Source organism: Lontra canadensis, unplaced genomic scaffold (assembly GCF_010015895.1).
Source record: "Lontra canadensis isolate GAN:19392208 unplaced genomic scaffold, GSC_riverotter_1.0 scaffold22, whole genome shotgun sequence".
Classification (NCBI taxonomy): domain Eukaryota; kingdom Metazoa; phylum Chordata; class Mammalia; order Carnivora; family Mustelidae; genus Lontra; species Lontra canadensis.
The window spans coordinates 1,723,565-1,736,068 of NW_022631016.1; the positions used below are offsets into that span (position 1 = coordinate 1,723,565).

Sequence of the window (12,504 nt, forward strand, 5' to 3'; positions counted from 1 at the left end):
ATGGTTTTTCCACTGCGTGAGAGTCAGGAAGGATACACCTGGCGCTGGTCTGGGCCCTTTATTTAAAAGAACTGAGGTCATGGCCAGGTACCGCCTGGAACCTGACCTGCATGCACTTGCGCCAGCGTCCGGATCCCCGTCTCCAGGCCCTGGTGGGCTGATCCCACACCAGCCGCCCACCACTTCCTCATCTGGGGCTGCCATGACCTTTGGGATCCAGTTACCCTCCCCCCTGCAACATGTGAACAGTGAGGAGGAACTGAGCTGAAGTCCCTTCGGGGCCATAATGTCCCCCCAGACAAAAAGGCCCTGACCATCAAAGGTTTGGGAACACAGCATCTCCCCTGATCCCACCCTCGCCTCCCAGTCCCTCCATCCCCCAGTGCCTCCTGCACCCCCATGGCCTCTGCTGCCTCCTGTAGGTCCTGACCTTGCCTGGGATCCTCTCACAGACCGCAGGAGGCAGGGGACTTTACCCTTGAGCTACCAGCTCTGTGCCCAGTCAAAGCTGCCCCACCAGGCCCAGAAAGGACGGGGTGAGGGAGGGGCTGCATTGGAAAACCCCCTGGAGCCTGGGGCCTGCACCTGGGGCTTGTAGAACAGTGGAAACCAACGAAATAACATGCTCGCGAGCGCCCCCATACGGCCACAGACTGCATACACAGGCCTCGTCACCACCTCCAGGCAGCCCACCAGGGAGTTCTTAAGGAGAACCGTGGGGAAGGGGTCAGGCAGTACGTCGAGGTGGGTACGTTGTTTTTGTTGGGTCTGTAAAACACTGATTTGGTCTGTTAAATTCTCTAAAAAGCAGCAGCAGCTCTGTAAGCCACTGGTCTCTGAGCCCTGGTCATGCCAAGGGCTCCCTCCAGCGCCCTGACCCTCCTGCGCTTATCCGAGACCGTCCCTGGAGGTGCCACCTGCCAGGCCTGTCCTCGCGGAGTGGGGGCTTCCGGGGCGCAGCGCGGGGTCCGTTCCCGCGCGCGGATCCGCCGACCACCCGGCTCGCAACCGAGGGCAGCGGCAGGTGCGGAGTCCTTGCTCTCCGTGCGGGGAAGAGCCGACACCGGAAAGAGAGACGGGGACACGGGAAGGCGCGGCAGCTCCAAGCACAGGGTCGCCGCCCCTCCACCTGGCGGATGCGCCACACTCCTCACTCGGAGAAGCGCTTCTGGGGGCGTGGGGAGGGGAGGGCGGCTTCCCGAGGCTGCTCAGGGGAAGGGGATGCGCACCCCGGAACCAGCCTCGGAAGGGGGCCTGAGCAGGGCTGGAGGACGGGAGAGCAAGGGACCTGCCGAAATTGGGGAGGGGGGAGGTGAGCCCGGTGGGCCTCAAGGGAACTGGCAGCCGTCCATCTTTCCTGTAGGCCGGTCCACCGCCCAGCGCGCTTGGCTGTGGCCTCCTCTAGAGGCTGGAGGGCCCAATACCTCCCCATCCCGAGGGGAGGAGGCCCAAAGTGGGAGAACTGGGCTGGAAGCTGGGCTGGGCGCTCTCAGGCCTCAGTGGCATGGGGCACCTTCTGCCACGGAGAGCCCAGGGTTCCAGCCCAGCACTCCCTTGGATCCCTGCAGCCCCCCACTTCCAGGTGCCCCACCCCACGCCGTGGGTTCGCGGCCGGACCGAGTGACTCCGCCAGGCAGTCCTGGCACGAAGTGGTTCCCAGCACCTGCGTGCCCCCTTGACCTCCTGCTGCTCTGGAAGTCGGGCGGCGGCCTTTTGTGGCCAGGGTGTGACCAGTGAAGCGTGGGGGCGCTGCGCAGGAGGATGGCGGGGCAGAGGTGGGCCTGGGGTGTAGCGCAAAGGTGCCCCCATCTCGGACAGCTTAGGGGTCTGGAGAGCTGGGAGGAAAGCAGAGCCTGAAGAAAAGACTGCCGCTGTGCCCGGGCAAAACGCGCGCGCTCGGACCCGACCCTGGCGGGGCTTTCGGGACACCAAGGAGCTTGGGGCCCCTAGGGAGAGCGCAGCGGGTGTCCCCAGCTCTCGCACCTGCACTCAGGGCCGCCGGCGCCCCGGACGCAGAGAACGACAGGGCCGACAACCACGGTGCTCCCCCGGTGCTGCGGCGCGGCTTCCCCTCTGAGCTCCTCCCGTCGCCAATCACCCCCCTTTCCAGCTAACTCGGGTCACCTCTTTGTGCCCAGCTAAACTGCCAACTGGAGACCCACCCTCTCAGGGCCGAGGACCACCCTGCTCGCCGCACCCGGGGGCGGGAGCCGGGTGCTCGTGGGCCCGCACCCGCGCAGGGCGAAAACACGGGTCCCTTCAAACCCCAAGCTGGTTGGGGCCCTTCCCGCGGGGGATTCGCAAGGCCTGGGAGCAGGGATCCTTCCCAGCTGCTTTCCCCTGGTAGAGGAAGCCAGGGGTTAAAACATTCGCTTTGCCCTTTCTCTTGATCTTGGAGGAAAAGGCAGGAGCTAAGATGGGCACCTTTATGGGCCTCAGACCTTCTTCCCAGCGAGGGGTTCCACGGTCACCAACTTTGATCAGCCTTATTAATGCCAGCTGCGTTCTGTTTGTCATTTCCCCCTTTTTCTCCGGAATCATTATTTACAGCTTCAGGAGCGGAGGGGGGAAGGTGCCCGTCACTAGAAGGGAGCCCGAGAGGGAGCTGCTGAGGGCAGAAAGTTGACTATGGGTGTTTTCCCCAAAGGTCACCAGAACAGAGGCGGGGACCATGATGCAGGGAGAGGCAGTGGGTAGCAGGGCCGGGGAATTCTTGCTCAAGAGCATTAACTAATTACGGATCAGAGAAATGAAAAAAAAATACTCCTTTAAATAACCAAAGGTGATTATGACCCTGTTGTTGACACTAAGGATTAATAATTGATCAGGAGTTACACACAATAAATTGTCAATTTATCTCCCCACAAAAAACGTCAGTGCTGTGCAGTGCTGGGTCTTCTTTCTGCCCTCTGGGTATTTCCCATGAAGATCTGCTCCGCTCCCCGTTGGAGGCAGCCCCAAACCTCAGTTTGCTTCTTCTTTAAGGATATTAGATTTAATTTGTGTTCAGTTCCAAACAGAAAAAAGTAACACTGGGGACACCTTTTTTAAAGACTCTCCCTTATTATCTTGGGACCAGACTCAAGTAAAAAAACAAAACCATCCTTCCTCTTCCCTTTCAGCTGCGATTGCAGAAGAACATAGGAGGGAGATTTCATAACTCATTCCTGTTTTATTATATTGCCAGTATAGCCCTCCTTAATAACATCTTCAATTTTTATCTTTCTTAGAAAGAGAGAGAAGGCTCTGCCCTGAGTGGAAAGACCACGAGCCTATTCTCTGCTTGGAAGTTGGAGGGGAGAAGTGCCAGTGAGTCTCTTTGCCTCCCTTTGCAGGAGATACAGGTGAGAAGGTAGTGAAGCCTGCAAATGGGGGTGTCTGCACCCTAAACAAGGGATTTCTCCGTTGACTCCCAAGGGCGAGATCTATGTGCACATCAGGAAATGCTGGTCTCATGCATTCCCAGCCACAGCAGAGGGGACGGCGGGCGCGTGCTCTCATTATGGCCCACAGAAAGTAATTTCCAGCAACTGGAAAATTATATTGTCATAGATTACTTCTTCTCATAATAAGCCTTTAAAATATCTGTAGGGATTTGTCACTTACATAAAGGTTTGAAAATACATCAAAGGGACATGTCCCCTTTGCGATTTGTAGAAATTCCGACGATGTTAATCATAATATCCGCAGATCACAGACTGGTATTGTTCCCAAGATTGCCTCTTAGGTTAATACATTTTTAAAATGCTGAAAATGTTATTTCTGTAAAAAGCTGTGTAAAAACACTTGTTTCATAGTTCTACTTATATCCTTAGTTTGGGGTTAAAATAAATGCTTTTCTTGGGATTTTCAAGGCACTAAGGAAGACTCATCTGTTAGACAAGCATTGCACAGTGTTACTCGGAGGAAACTTCCTAACAACCCAGGGTATGTTTAGAGGTGAAAGGGCTGCCTCAGACGGACAAATAAATCTCTTCGGGATGATTTTTTTTTTTCCAAACTGATGTCTGTTTACTCGACACTGGCCTGGGAAGTGTAGGGCACGTTTATTTTGTGAAGATAAAGAAAACTCAGGGCCCACTTGACGCTCAGCCTCTGTAAGAAAGATCTGAATGCAGTTTTCCCAGACCCCGACCGCAGGCGGGCAGGAGGGCGCGTGGGCTCCCGCCCTGGCCGCGGCGCCCGCGCCCGCAGGTGCCCCGGCCCGCTCCCGCCCGCACGCCAAGCCGGCCCGGAGCTTGGAGGGTGGGTGCCGGCGGCGACCCCGCGGGCCGGCTCAGCCCTTCCTCCTCCGCCCCACCCCGCCCTCTCCGCGGCCTCGCGTCAGACAAAGGTGGACGAAGGTCTTTTCAAGTTTCAAAGGCAGTTGCTGGGCAGCTTTGCAGAAACAGTAACTCTTTTATTGGGAACAAATGTTGACATTCGACGGGCGCGGGAGGCCCCGGCCCCCCCCATGAAAGCGCGGGGTCCGATCCCGCAGCCCCGCCGCAGCGCGGGCCGCAGAGCCAGGGACCCGCGGGCCGAGCCACGCACGCCGAGGGACGCGAGCGCCCGGCCCGCAGCCCCGCGCCCGGCTCGCCAGCGCCCCGCGCGCCCCGCCGCCCGCTCCGGGAGCTGCAGTGGCCGCGCCCCGCGGCGACAGTTCGGAGGACCTGGACTTTACACAGAAAAAGCGGACCCGCACCAGCTTCCTTCCCCAGCGAAGACTCCGTCTCTCTTCCTCTTCTCTCTCCCTCCCTCCCCCCTTCTCTCTCCCCCCCTCCCCCCTTCTCTCTCCCCCTCCCGGCTCCTTCCCTCCGCGCGCCCCCCTTCTTCCTCCTTCATCTTCCCTAATGATCTTCGCGGAGCAGAGCTCATAAATCACCCCGCATTTCTCTTTAAAATAGATCCGTCTCAACTCCTGCAGGTTTTATGTTCTTAGCGCGCATTCAAAAACCCAGTTCTCCAGAAAGAAATTCAGGGCGGGAGGCAGGGCGAGTAAATGCTGGAAATCTCTGATAATTTGTTGGGCATACAAACATCAAAGAAGACTCGTTAGCCTGAGCTAATCTCCCGCGCTGCTCCGAGCTTGCGGCCACCGAAAGGTGCGGCTGTCCGGCCGTCCGGCCGTCCGGCCGTCCGGCTGTCCGGAGAACCGGGTCGCGGGCCGGGCGGGTGTGGGCGTGCGCGCGCTGGGGACGGATCACATGTCCAGGTAAAACAATCTTCTGTTCCAAAGGGAGGCAGCTTTTATCCAGGCTTCAATTTCTGCACATATGCACAAAGATCAATTTTGTCTAGGTTTCCCACTCCCCGCTCTGTCCTCTGAGAGACCCAGCCTGAACTGTTGCATGCTGATGAGGCTGTGTGCTCCCGAAGTGCTTAATTTGTTAGAGATCATCCGCTTCCGTCGGTTGCAGGGGAGGCTTCCGAAAACTGGAATTATAGTGTTACATATAACAAGACATTGCCGCCCTGTGCCCTGTAGTCCCTGCTGACTTGGGAAAAAGGGCTAATGTTAACAAAAGCAAACTACTTCATCCCTTTGTACTGCACTTGGAAATGCTATCTGGAGGGGAAACGTTACTGTCTTCGTGGAAATTCTATGAAGGTTTCGCGTCGGAAACAAAAACGAGCCATGGAGCTCACAGCTCACTTTTCCGTTTGCAGACCTCACGTTTGCTTTCTTCCAGACTCGCTGCCGCAGCGGCCACGGTTTCCCGTGAGAACGGTCTTCCCCCTCGCCCAGGAAGAGCTCAGCTCTAAAAGTCTCCCCGTCCCTCACTTGGTGAGGCAGGAAGGAGAAAACAAAATAAAACAGAATTGCCCTGTACCCCGCCGGCTGGCTTGACGTCTAGCCTCCAAATAAATGCCTATATGCCCCAAACCAACAAAATGCTTGAGAAGTAGCAGAAAACCAAAACCAGGATCTACTCCTTCTCTCAGGAGACAAGACACAACCGCCCCTCCCCACTGGCCCGGCCCCTCCCCACTGGCCTGGCCCTGCCCGGTTAACAGGCCCCTGGCTTTGCCTCAAGTACCTAAGATTACTTTCAAATACCCTTTCTAACAAGACCCCAGCAAGAGGCCACTAATTTCGACAGCACAAAAAGCCACTGGAGAGAGATCCGTTTGTCAATATCAACTGGTCCAGCAATTTCCCATCCTCAGACGCGTCGCCCGATCGGAGCTGGCAGGTGTGTAGACAAGATTTTATAAATTGTTCAATATCAGCCCATAATGAACCCCAACTGACCATTCCAAAGCAGCTAAAAGCATCCGGGACGTCCCCCGCTGGGATCCAGTAATGCGCTCTTGCGGCAGCATTATTAATCACGGAATAAAACAGATGAACCTCTTGAAAAGTAAGTGTATGATTGATTAAAGGGCAATCTAAGAAGCTATTATTCTTGTTTTATAACCGTAAGTTATATTCACTCAATTTATCTTTGGAAAGGAAATAAATGATTGTTCATTTCTTCTCTGAAATCATATTATAGGGATATCCATATAATTTTGCTGAAAATTAAAATGACAGGTTTGCTGCTTTTATGATACTCATCAAAGGGAATACGCTACTTGCCTACAAATTCCAGGCTTGTCCTGTAATTAGGTAGGGAGCAGCACAATAACCAGGCCATACTCGAAGGTTGTTTAAACTTTTCTTTTCCCCCAGGGTAAGGGTAAAAGTCACCAAAGGGAAAATAAATCTCTCCTCCCAGATTTTCACCTTGTGTTCAATGTGCAATATATGCAAGGGAGAGTCAAGGCCCTTAAATCGGAATAATCTTTGCCAATGCAGATAATTCAGGCTTTAAAATAAACAATTACTCCCCCCAGAATTTATGGTGGGTCAGAGGTGCGACTCCCTACCACCCGTGCTATCACAGTCCTCCAGCTTACATGATCTAGAAGGTTCAAAAAGCCAGCATAGAAATAAAATATAAAATCACCATAACACATGAGGATGTTTAAGCTTGAAAATGCGTGAGGATGTTAAGTTTAAAAAAATTGACATGAACAAGTGATTTGCCTATTCAGAGCACAAAAATCTTAATTTTCTTACAATACCTGCACATATAAATAATCCCAAACTGGGTGTTATTGCCCTACTATGTATTTCTCTTCCATCTGCCTTTCTCCTTTTTTTAATGAGCAGGAGAAGGGAGAGATTATTTTACACATTTTCATTAAAAAGCCTGAGGTCAGATCACCTCGGGGGGAGGGGCTGCCATTAACTGGGGCTCCACACCCAAATCACTCTCCTAGGAAAAACGAGCCCCAGACACCATATTGTCGTAGACTAGTCTGTTTTTATTTACAATTTAAGATATAAATTAGTAAAGAATTCTTGTTAAACAACCAACGAAGATTGTATAACCAGCAATGTTCAAATAAAAACCAGGCAGAATTTATTTACAAAAAGTTTAGATTCCATTGCAATACAACTTGCATAAATTACTAGAAGCTTTATATCCTTATAAAAATAAATATCAAATTTGTTTTCACTTCTTAAGTACTCAAGTTCTTCAATCACATTTTATTTCTACTGTGTACATCTTTTACAAATAAATTTTACAGTAAATCCTATCACACCTATAGAATATATACCGTGGCAATGAAGTGATCAATTCAAGATATCCTGAGAAAAAAGATTGTTTTCAAAAGTCACACGTACATTGGGGAAGCTATACTATGCCAACAAATTCACGGTTATGTCCAACAAGAGTCTGTTCGGTTAGAGTCTGTGGGTCCTTCTCCTTTATGGTGGCACGAGATGCGGTCCGGGCTCAGAGATGTGTTTTTATATCTGTATATTTATGAACGTGGGGAGAGAGAATGGCCTGCTGACTTTTTTTTTTTCCAAAGCAATTGTGACACCTACCTGTGGACCAAGGAAAAAACCAAATCATCCCAAATCCTTCAGCTGCACACCAACTCATCCCATTATAAAAACGAGTCAATCTGAAATGATGTCGCCTCTTCCCCAACATCTTCAAGATCTGTGATTAGTAATTTTGCCTAGTTGTAAAGTAGGGATTTTTTGAGATATTGCTGTAAGCCCGGCGAACGGCGGGGTCCTATCTAGTCCATCTGGACACGGGGGCAGGCCTGATAAACGGCTAGTGCTTCTTCCGGCTCTCTTTGGTTTACTCTGCAAACGTCACCTCTAAAGGGTCCTGACGCCCCAGGCTTCAGCAGCACTAGCTTGTCAAAGCCCGTGTCTATGACAAGTCTAGTGTAGTAAAATATGGTTCCAAACTGCATACAAATACCCATATTTTAATGATCTATTTTTCAACGAGAAAACAACAGCAGTGGTACCATATACGCGTTCCCAATAAAGGGGTGACTCTTCGTAGCAGAGCTTGAGTGGAAAGAGAGGGACTCGAATAACAAAGAACAGCTCCTTTCCCACTTAAAGGGAAATTTTAAAAAGACGGAAAAACATGGCAAAGCTCTGTCATCGGACTCCATGACAAGAAGCAAGAAACAGACATTAAGCAGCTTTACAGGGCAAAGCTGTAAGCGCCCCCCCGCGTGCCCACTTACTTGCGTGCTGCCCACGGGCCTTCTATAGGTAGGGCTGGACGCCCCCACCAACCACGGTGCAGCCCTCACTGGCATCTGTCAGGGGAGGGGGCAGTTAGTCAGAACCTGACCCCAGAGCCATCTGTCTCCCAGACAGCTGCGCACCCACCAGCCCGCACGCCCACGCACGCTCGCTCCCTGAACGCACAAATCAGTCTAGGGAAACTGAGCCGCCACTGTCTGAGACAGATTTGGGACACATTTCCTGTTCTCATTTTCTTTTCTTGCCTCCTGGAGCTCCTGCAGGTCTTAGGAACTCCAGCCTGAACCAGGAGCCAGGCACGGGAGGAGACAGGGAGAGGGCCTGGGGAGCCGCAAAGACTCTGGCCTTCTATTTGGAGGAATGAGCGCCTCTCAGAGTTACTGGGACGTTTTGTTTCCTTCCGACCAAAAGCAGAAGAGAAGACTGGGCTGAGACTCTCCTAACAGAACACACCAAAGCTTCAGCTCTATCAACTGGGAGACAAGCTGTAATCTGCATTTCTTGACAAGTTTTTTTTTTTTTTTTTGGCGGAAACAGATCAATCATACTACTACTAATCATAATGATAATAGCAAGTTAAATAAAAATGCAAGTACGGAAGGGCTAAGCCTTACTCCAAGGCCAGGGTAGCTGTGCCCTCCCCTCCCCTTTTCCATGCCACCGCCCCCTTCACTTCCCCTAACTTCTGGTCGGAGGGTCGCACTCCAGCTTCTCCCTTCTCTCCTATAGCAACAAAGGCTCCCCGTGCCAGGTCCAAGGGTCTCCCTGGTCCCTGACCCAGGCTCTCTCGGGAGTGCGGGCTAAGCCGGGCCCCGCTGGCCCTCCCTCCCCGGAGGCCCCGAGGGCCGCGGGTCGCCTACCTTTCTTGGGCTCGTAGCCGCCGCCCGGGGGCCGGTAGTGGGGCTCCAGCGGGTGCGCGCCCGCCTTGCCCGCGTCGCTGGCCGCCTTGGGCGCGGAGTGCAGCGCCTCTCCCGGGGCCGCGGCCGCCGAGTTGTACCGCAGGAGCCCCTGGCCCTGCAGCGCGGCGTTCAAGTTCCCGTAGTTTGTGTAGTTGCCGTAGAAGGGCGACGTGTAGTAGAGGTGGCGGCCGAGCAGCGGCGAGGCGGGGTAGGGCGAGCCGCCCGGCGGCGCCCCGGAGGAGGCGGGCGCGGCGGCCGCGGGCAACCCCGGCGGCGCGCAGCCCGGGCCCAGGCTTGGCTGCTTGAGGTCCGACGTGGCGATCTCGGCCAGAGACCACAGCTTGGGCTTGCTGGCGGGCTGCGGCGCGCCCGGCGACGTCCGGCTGCCCAGGGGCATCTTGCCGCCGCCGCCACCGCGGGGCGCGGCCTCGGGCTGGGGGCTCAGCAGCGGCGCCTCCACGCCAGTGAGAGGCGACGAGGTCACGGGCTTGGGCGGCGCCAGGTCCCGCTCGCCCTCCTCGTCGTCCTCGTCGTCGTCGTCCAGGTCGTCGTACTTATCCTTGCACTCGGAGCCCGACTCGCACAGGGGGTCCCCGGCCCGACAAGGCAGCTTTTCCCCATCCGACTCGGCTGAGCACGAGTGATCCGTGAGCGAGTCGACGTGCAGGCTGATCCCTGCAGGGGCGCGGGCAGGGCTGTGGGACGCGGTGAACGCCCAGGCCCCGGGCAGCCTCGCCCCACGTGATCTCCCACCCCGACCCCAGCCTGGCGCGTCCTAGGGGGAGCATAGCCTCCCCAGGAAATGCCCTGGGACTAGATGGGCCCCACGCGCATCTGGGTGGCGGTGGGGGCATCCTCCCCGACCTCGACTCTGCCCTGGTCTGGGTAGAAAGCTCCCCCCGACCTCGCACCACCGCGGCCCTGCTCACCTTCATCCTCCGCTGATGTCTCTGTGCCCTCCTGCGCCTTGTCTGGACTCTCCCCCTTGCTCCTCGCAGCGTCACCCTCGTCCTCATCCTCGTCCTCGCTCTTGTTTCTCGGGGCCCACGTCATCTTGTTCTCCTTCTTGAGGCGGCGGCGCGCGTTGGCGAACCAGGTGGACACCTGCGTGAGGGTCATCTTGGTGATGATGGCCAGCATGATCTTCTCGCCCTTGGTGGGGTAGGGGTTCTTGCGGTGCTCGTTGAGCCAGGCCTTGAGCGTGGCCGTGGCGTCCCGCGTGGCGTTCTTGCGGTAGGCTGGGTCGTTGAGCTGGTATGGGTAGGCCGCGCTGCCATACGGGTGGTAGCTGATGGCGCCCGTCATCCCGGTAGTGTGGGCGTCATACGGGGCGCCCTGGAACCAACAAGAGTCTGGTGAGTGGGGTGTGCGGGGCCCTGGCCCTCCTCAGCCCAAAGGTGACCCCTCCGACCTCCCGATGCCGCCTTGCCCAGGGTGAGTCCTGCGCTGGAGCCTTATTTCCCGCGTCAAAAGAGCAGAAAAAAACGCAGCGGGTAAAGTAAGACAGGCTGCTGATCGGGAAAACGCTGCAGTTCCAATCTCGAGTTTTTGAACTATTGCACTTTCCTAAAATGACATCTCTTCCTCCCAAATGTCCCTGAGCTGCGGGCGCAGATGTACGCAAACAGCGCGCTCACAGACCCACAGGTACTTTCTTGATATCTAAATTTCTCTGGCTGGCTCCCCCTACTCCCCCTTCCCCGCCCTTATATGGTTAAAAAGCCACTCGGAGCCCCCGCTCCGCCATTCACCGCTCTAAAGCTCCGCAAATCCAATTTGCAACTCAGAAGCCAGTCACCGTTTCCAATTCTTCAAATACGCGGTAATTAGCATTTTAATTCAGCCTTTAACGTTTAAATTCGAGACATTTGCCGCCTCCGCGGAGGCCCCAGCTCCGCTGTCCCTGCCTCGGAATTCCACCGAGGGCGGGCAGTGGCGACAACCACCCCCCCACCCCCTAACGGCCTCCATCGCCCGAAACGGGCGTCACAGCCACCCGGGCCGGGCCCAGCTGCGGAACCCGAGGCGAGCGGGCCGACGCCAGGTCGCGGAAGCAGGGGCGGCTCTCCGTACGCCCGGGACCGAAGCGGCAACCAGGGCTGCCGTACGCCCGCCGACACGTTTCTCGAAAGGGCGGCCTATGGGACAGATTAAGGCCGAGATCGCGGCGCGCCTGGCGGGGCCTCCGAGCTGCCGCCGGGTACTCCGCTCCCTCCCCCAACCGGTGACCCCCAAGCCCCGCAAGTGACCCCGAAGCGCCCGGCAGTCGTCCCGGAGGCCCCAGGGGCGCCGAGCCCCACTTCGCTCCCCGAGCCGAGGGAAGCGGGTCCCCGGCCCGCTCTGCACCCTTCGCCGGGCTCCGGCGCGCGAACGAGGGGCAACCCGGCACAGATCCCCGACCCCGGCGGGCTCGCACTTTTCAGGCTCTTTGGGAACATCACCCCGAGAGCCAAGGGGAAGCGGCGCGGGCCTCGGGTCTGGGGGACGTCGCCAGCGGGCCGCGCCGCCTCTCACTCCGACCTCCCGTCCCGCCCGCCGCGCGGCCGCCCGCGTCCGAGCCTCCGGAGCCACCGCCCGCGGCACTTTCCCCGCGCCCTCGCGCCCCGATCGCGGCCCCGGCGCCCGGGCGTCCCGCGTCCTCTCCCGCCCGGCCGCGCGCGGTTACCATGTAGGACGGGAAGCCGGCGGCGGCGGCGGCGGCGTCGGCCGAGTACTGCAGCGGGCTGCCGAAGCCGGTGGCCGCCTGCGCCGTGAAGGCCGCGGAGCCCGGGTACGGGCTGAACGCCGAGCCCGACGCCGAGCGAGCCAGCTCCTCGCTGCGCGGCGCCGCCAGCGCCGACGCGCCGTACGCCGGGCACGAGTAGAGCGCCAGCGAGCCGGGCGCCTGGTACAGGTAGCCCTGCGGGTAGGACATGGTGGGCGCGGGGCAGTGGGCCCGCGTCACGCCGAGCAGCGGGCAAGGCGCGCGGCGCCCTCCATCCACGCCCGGCCGGGGCGCGGCGCGGCGGCGGGCGCGGGGGCCCCGGGCCGAGGCAGGCCGGCCGGCGCACT

The 12,504-nt window shown here is 57.0% G+C and overlaps 1 protein-coding gene across 1 annotated transcript; it reads right to left on the reverse strand.

Moving 5' to 3' along the window:
- Positions 1-7,272: 7,272 nt before the first annotated feature.
- On the reverse strand, positions 7,273-12,483 carry IRX2 (iroquois homeobox 2). The gene is made up of 5 exons (XM_032861846.1): positions 12,119-12,483; positions 10,383-10,788; positions 9,415-10,128; positions 8,533-8,607; positions 7,273-7,864 (listed from the first exon to the last, which is right to left on the reverse strand). The coding sequence occupies exons 1-4, from the start codon at positions 12,365-12,367 to the stop codon at positions 8,555-8,557; spliced, it is 1,422 nt and encodes a 473-aa protein (XP_032717737.1). The 5' UTR covers positions 12,368-12,483; the 3' UTR covers positions 7,273-7,864; positions 8,533-8,554.
- Between the last annotated feature and the right edge of the window lie 21 nt (positions 12,484-12,504).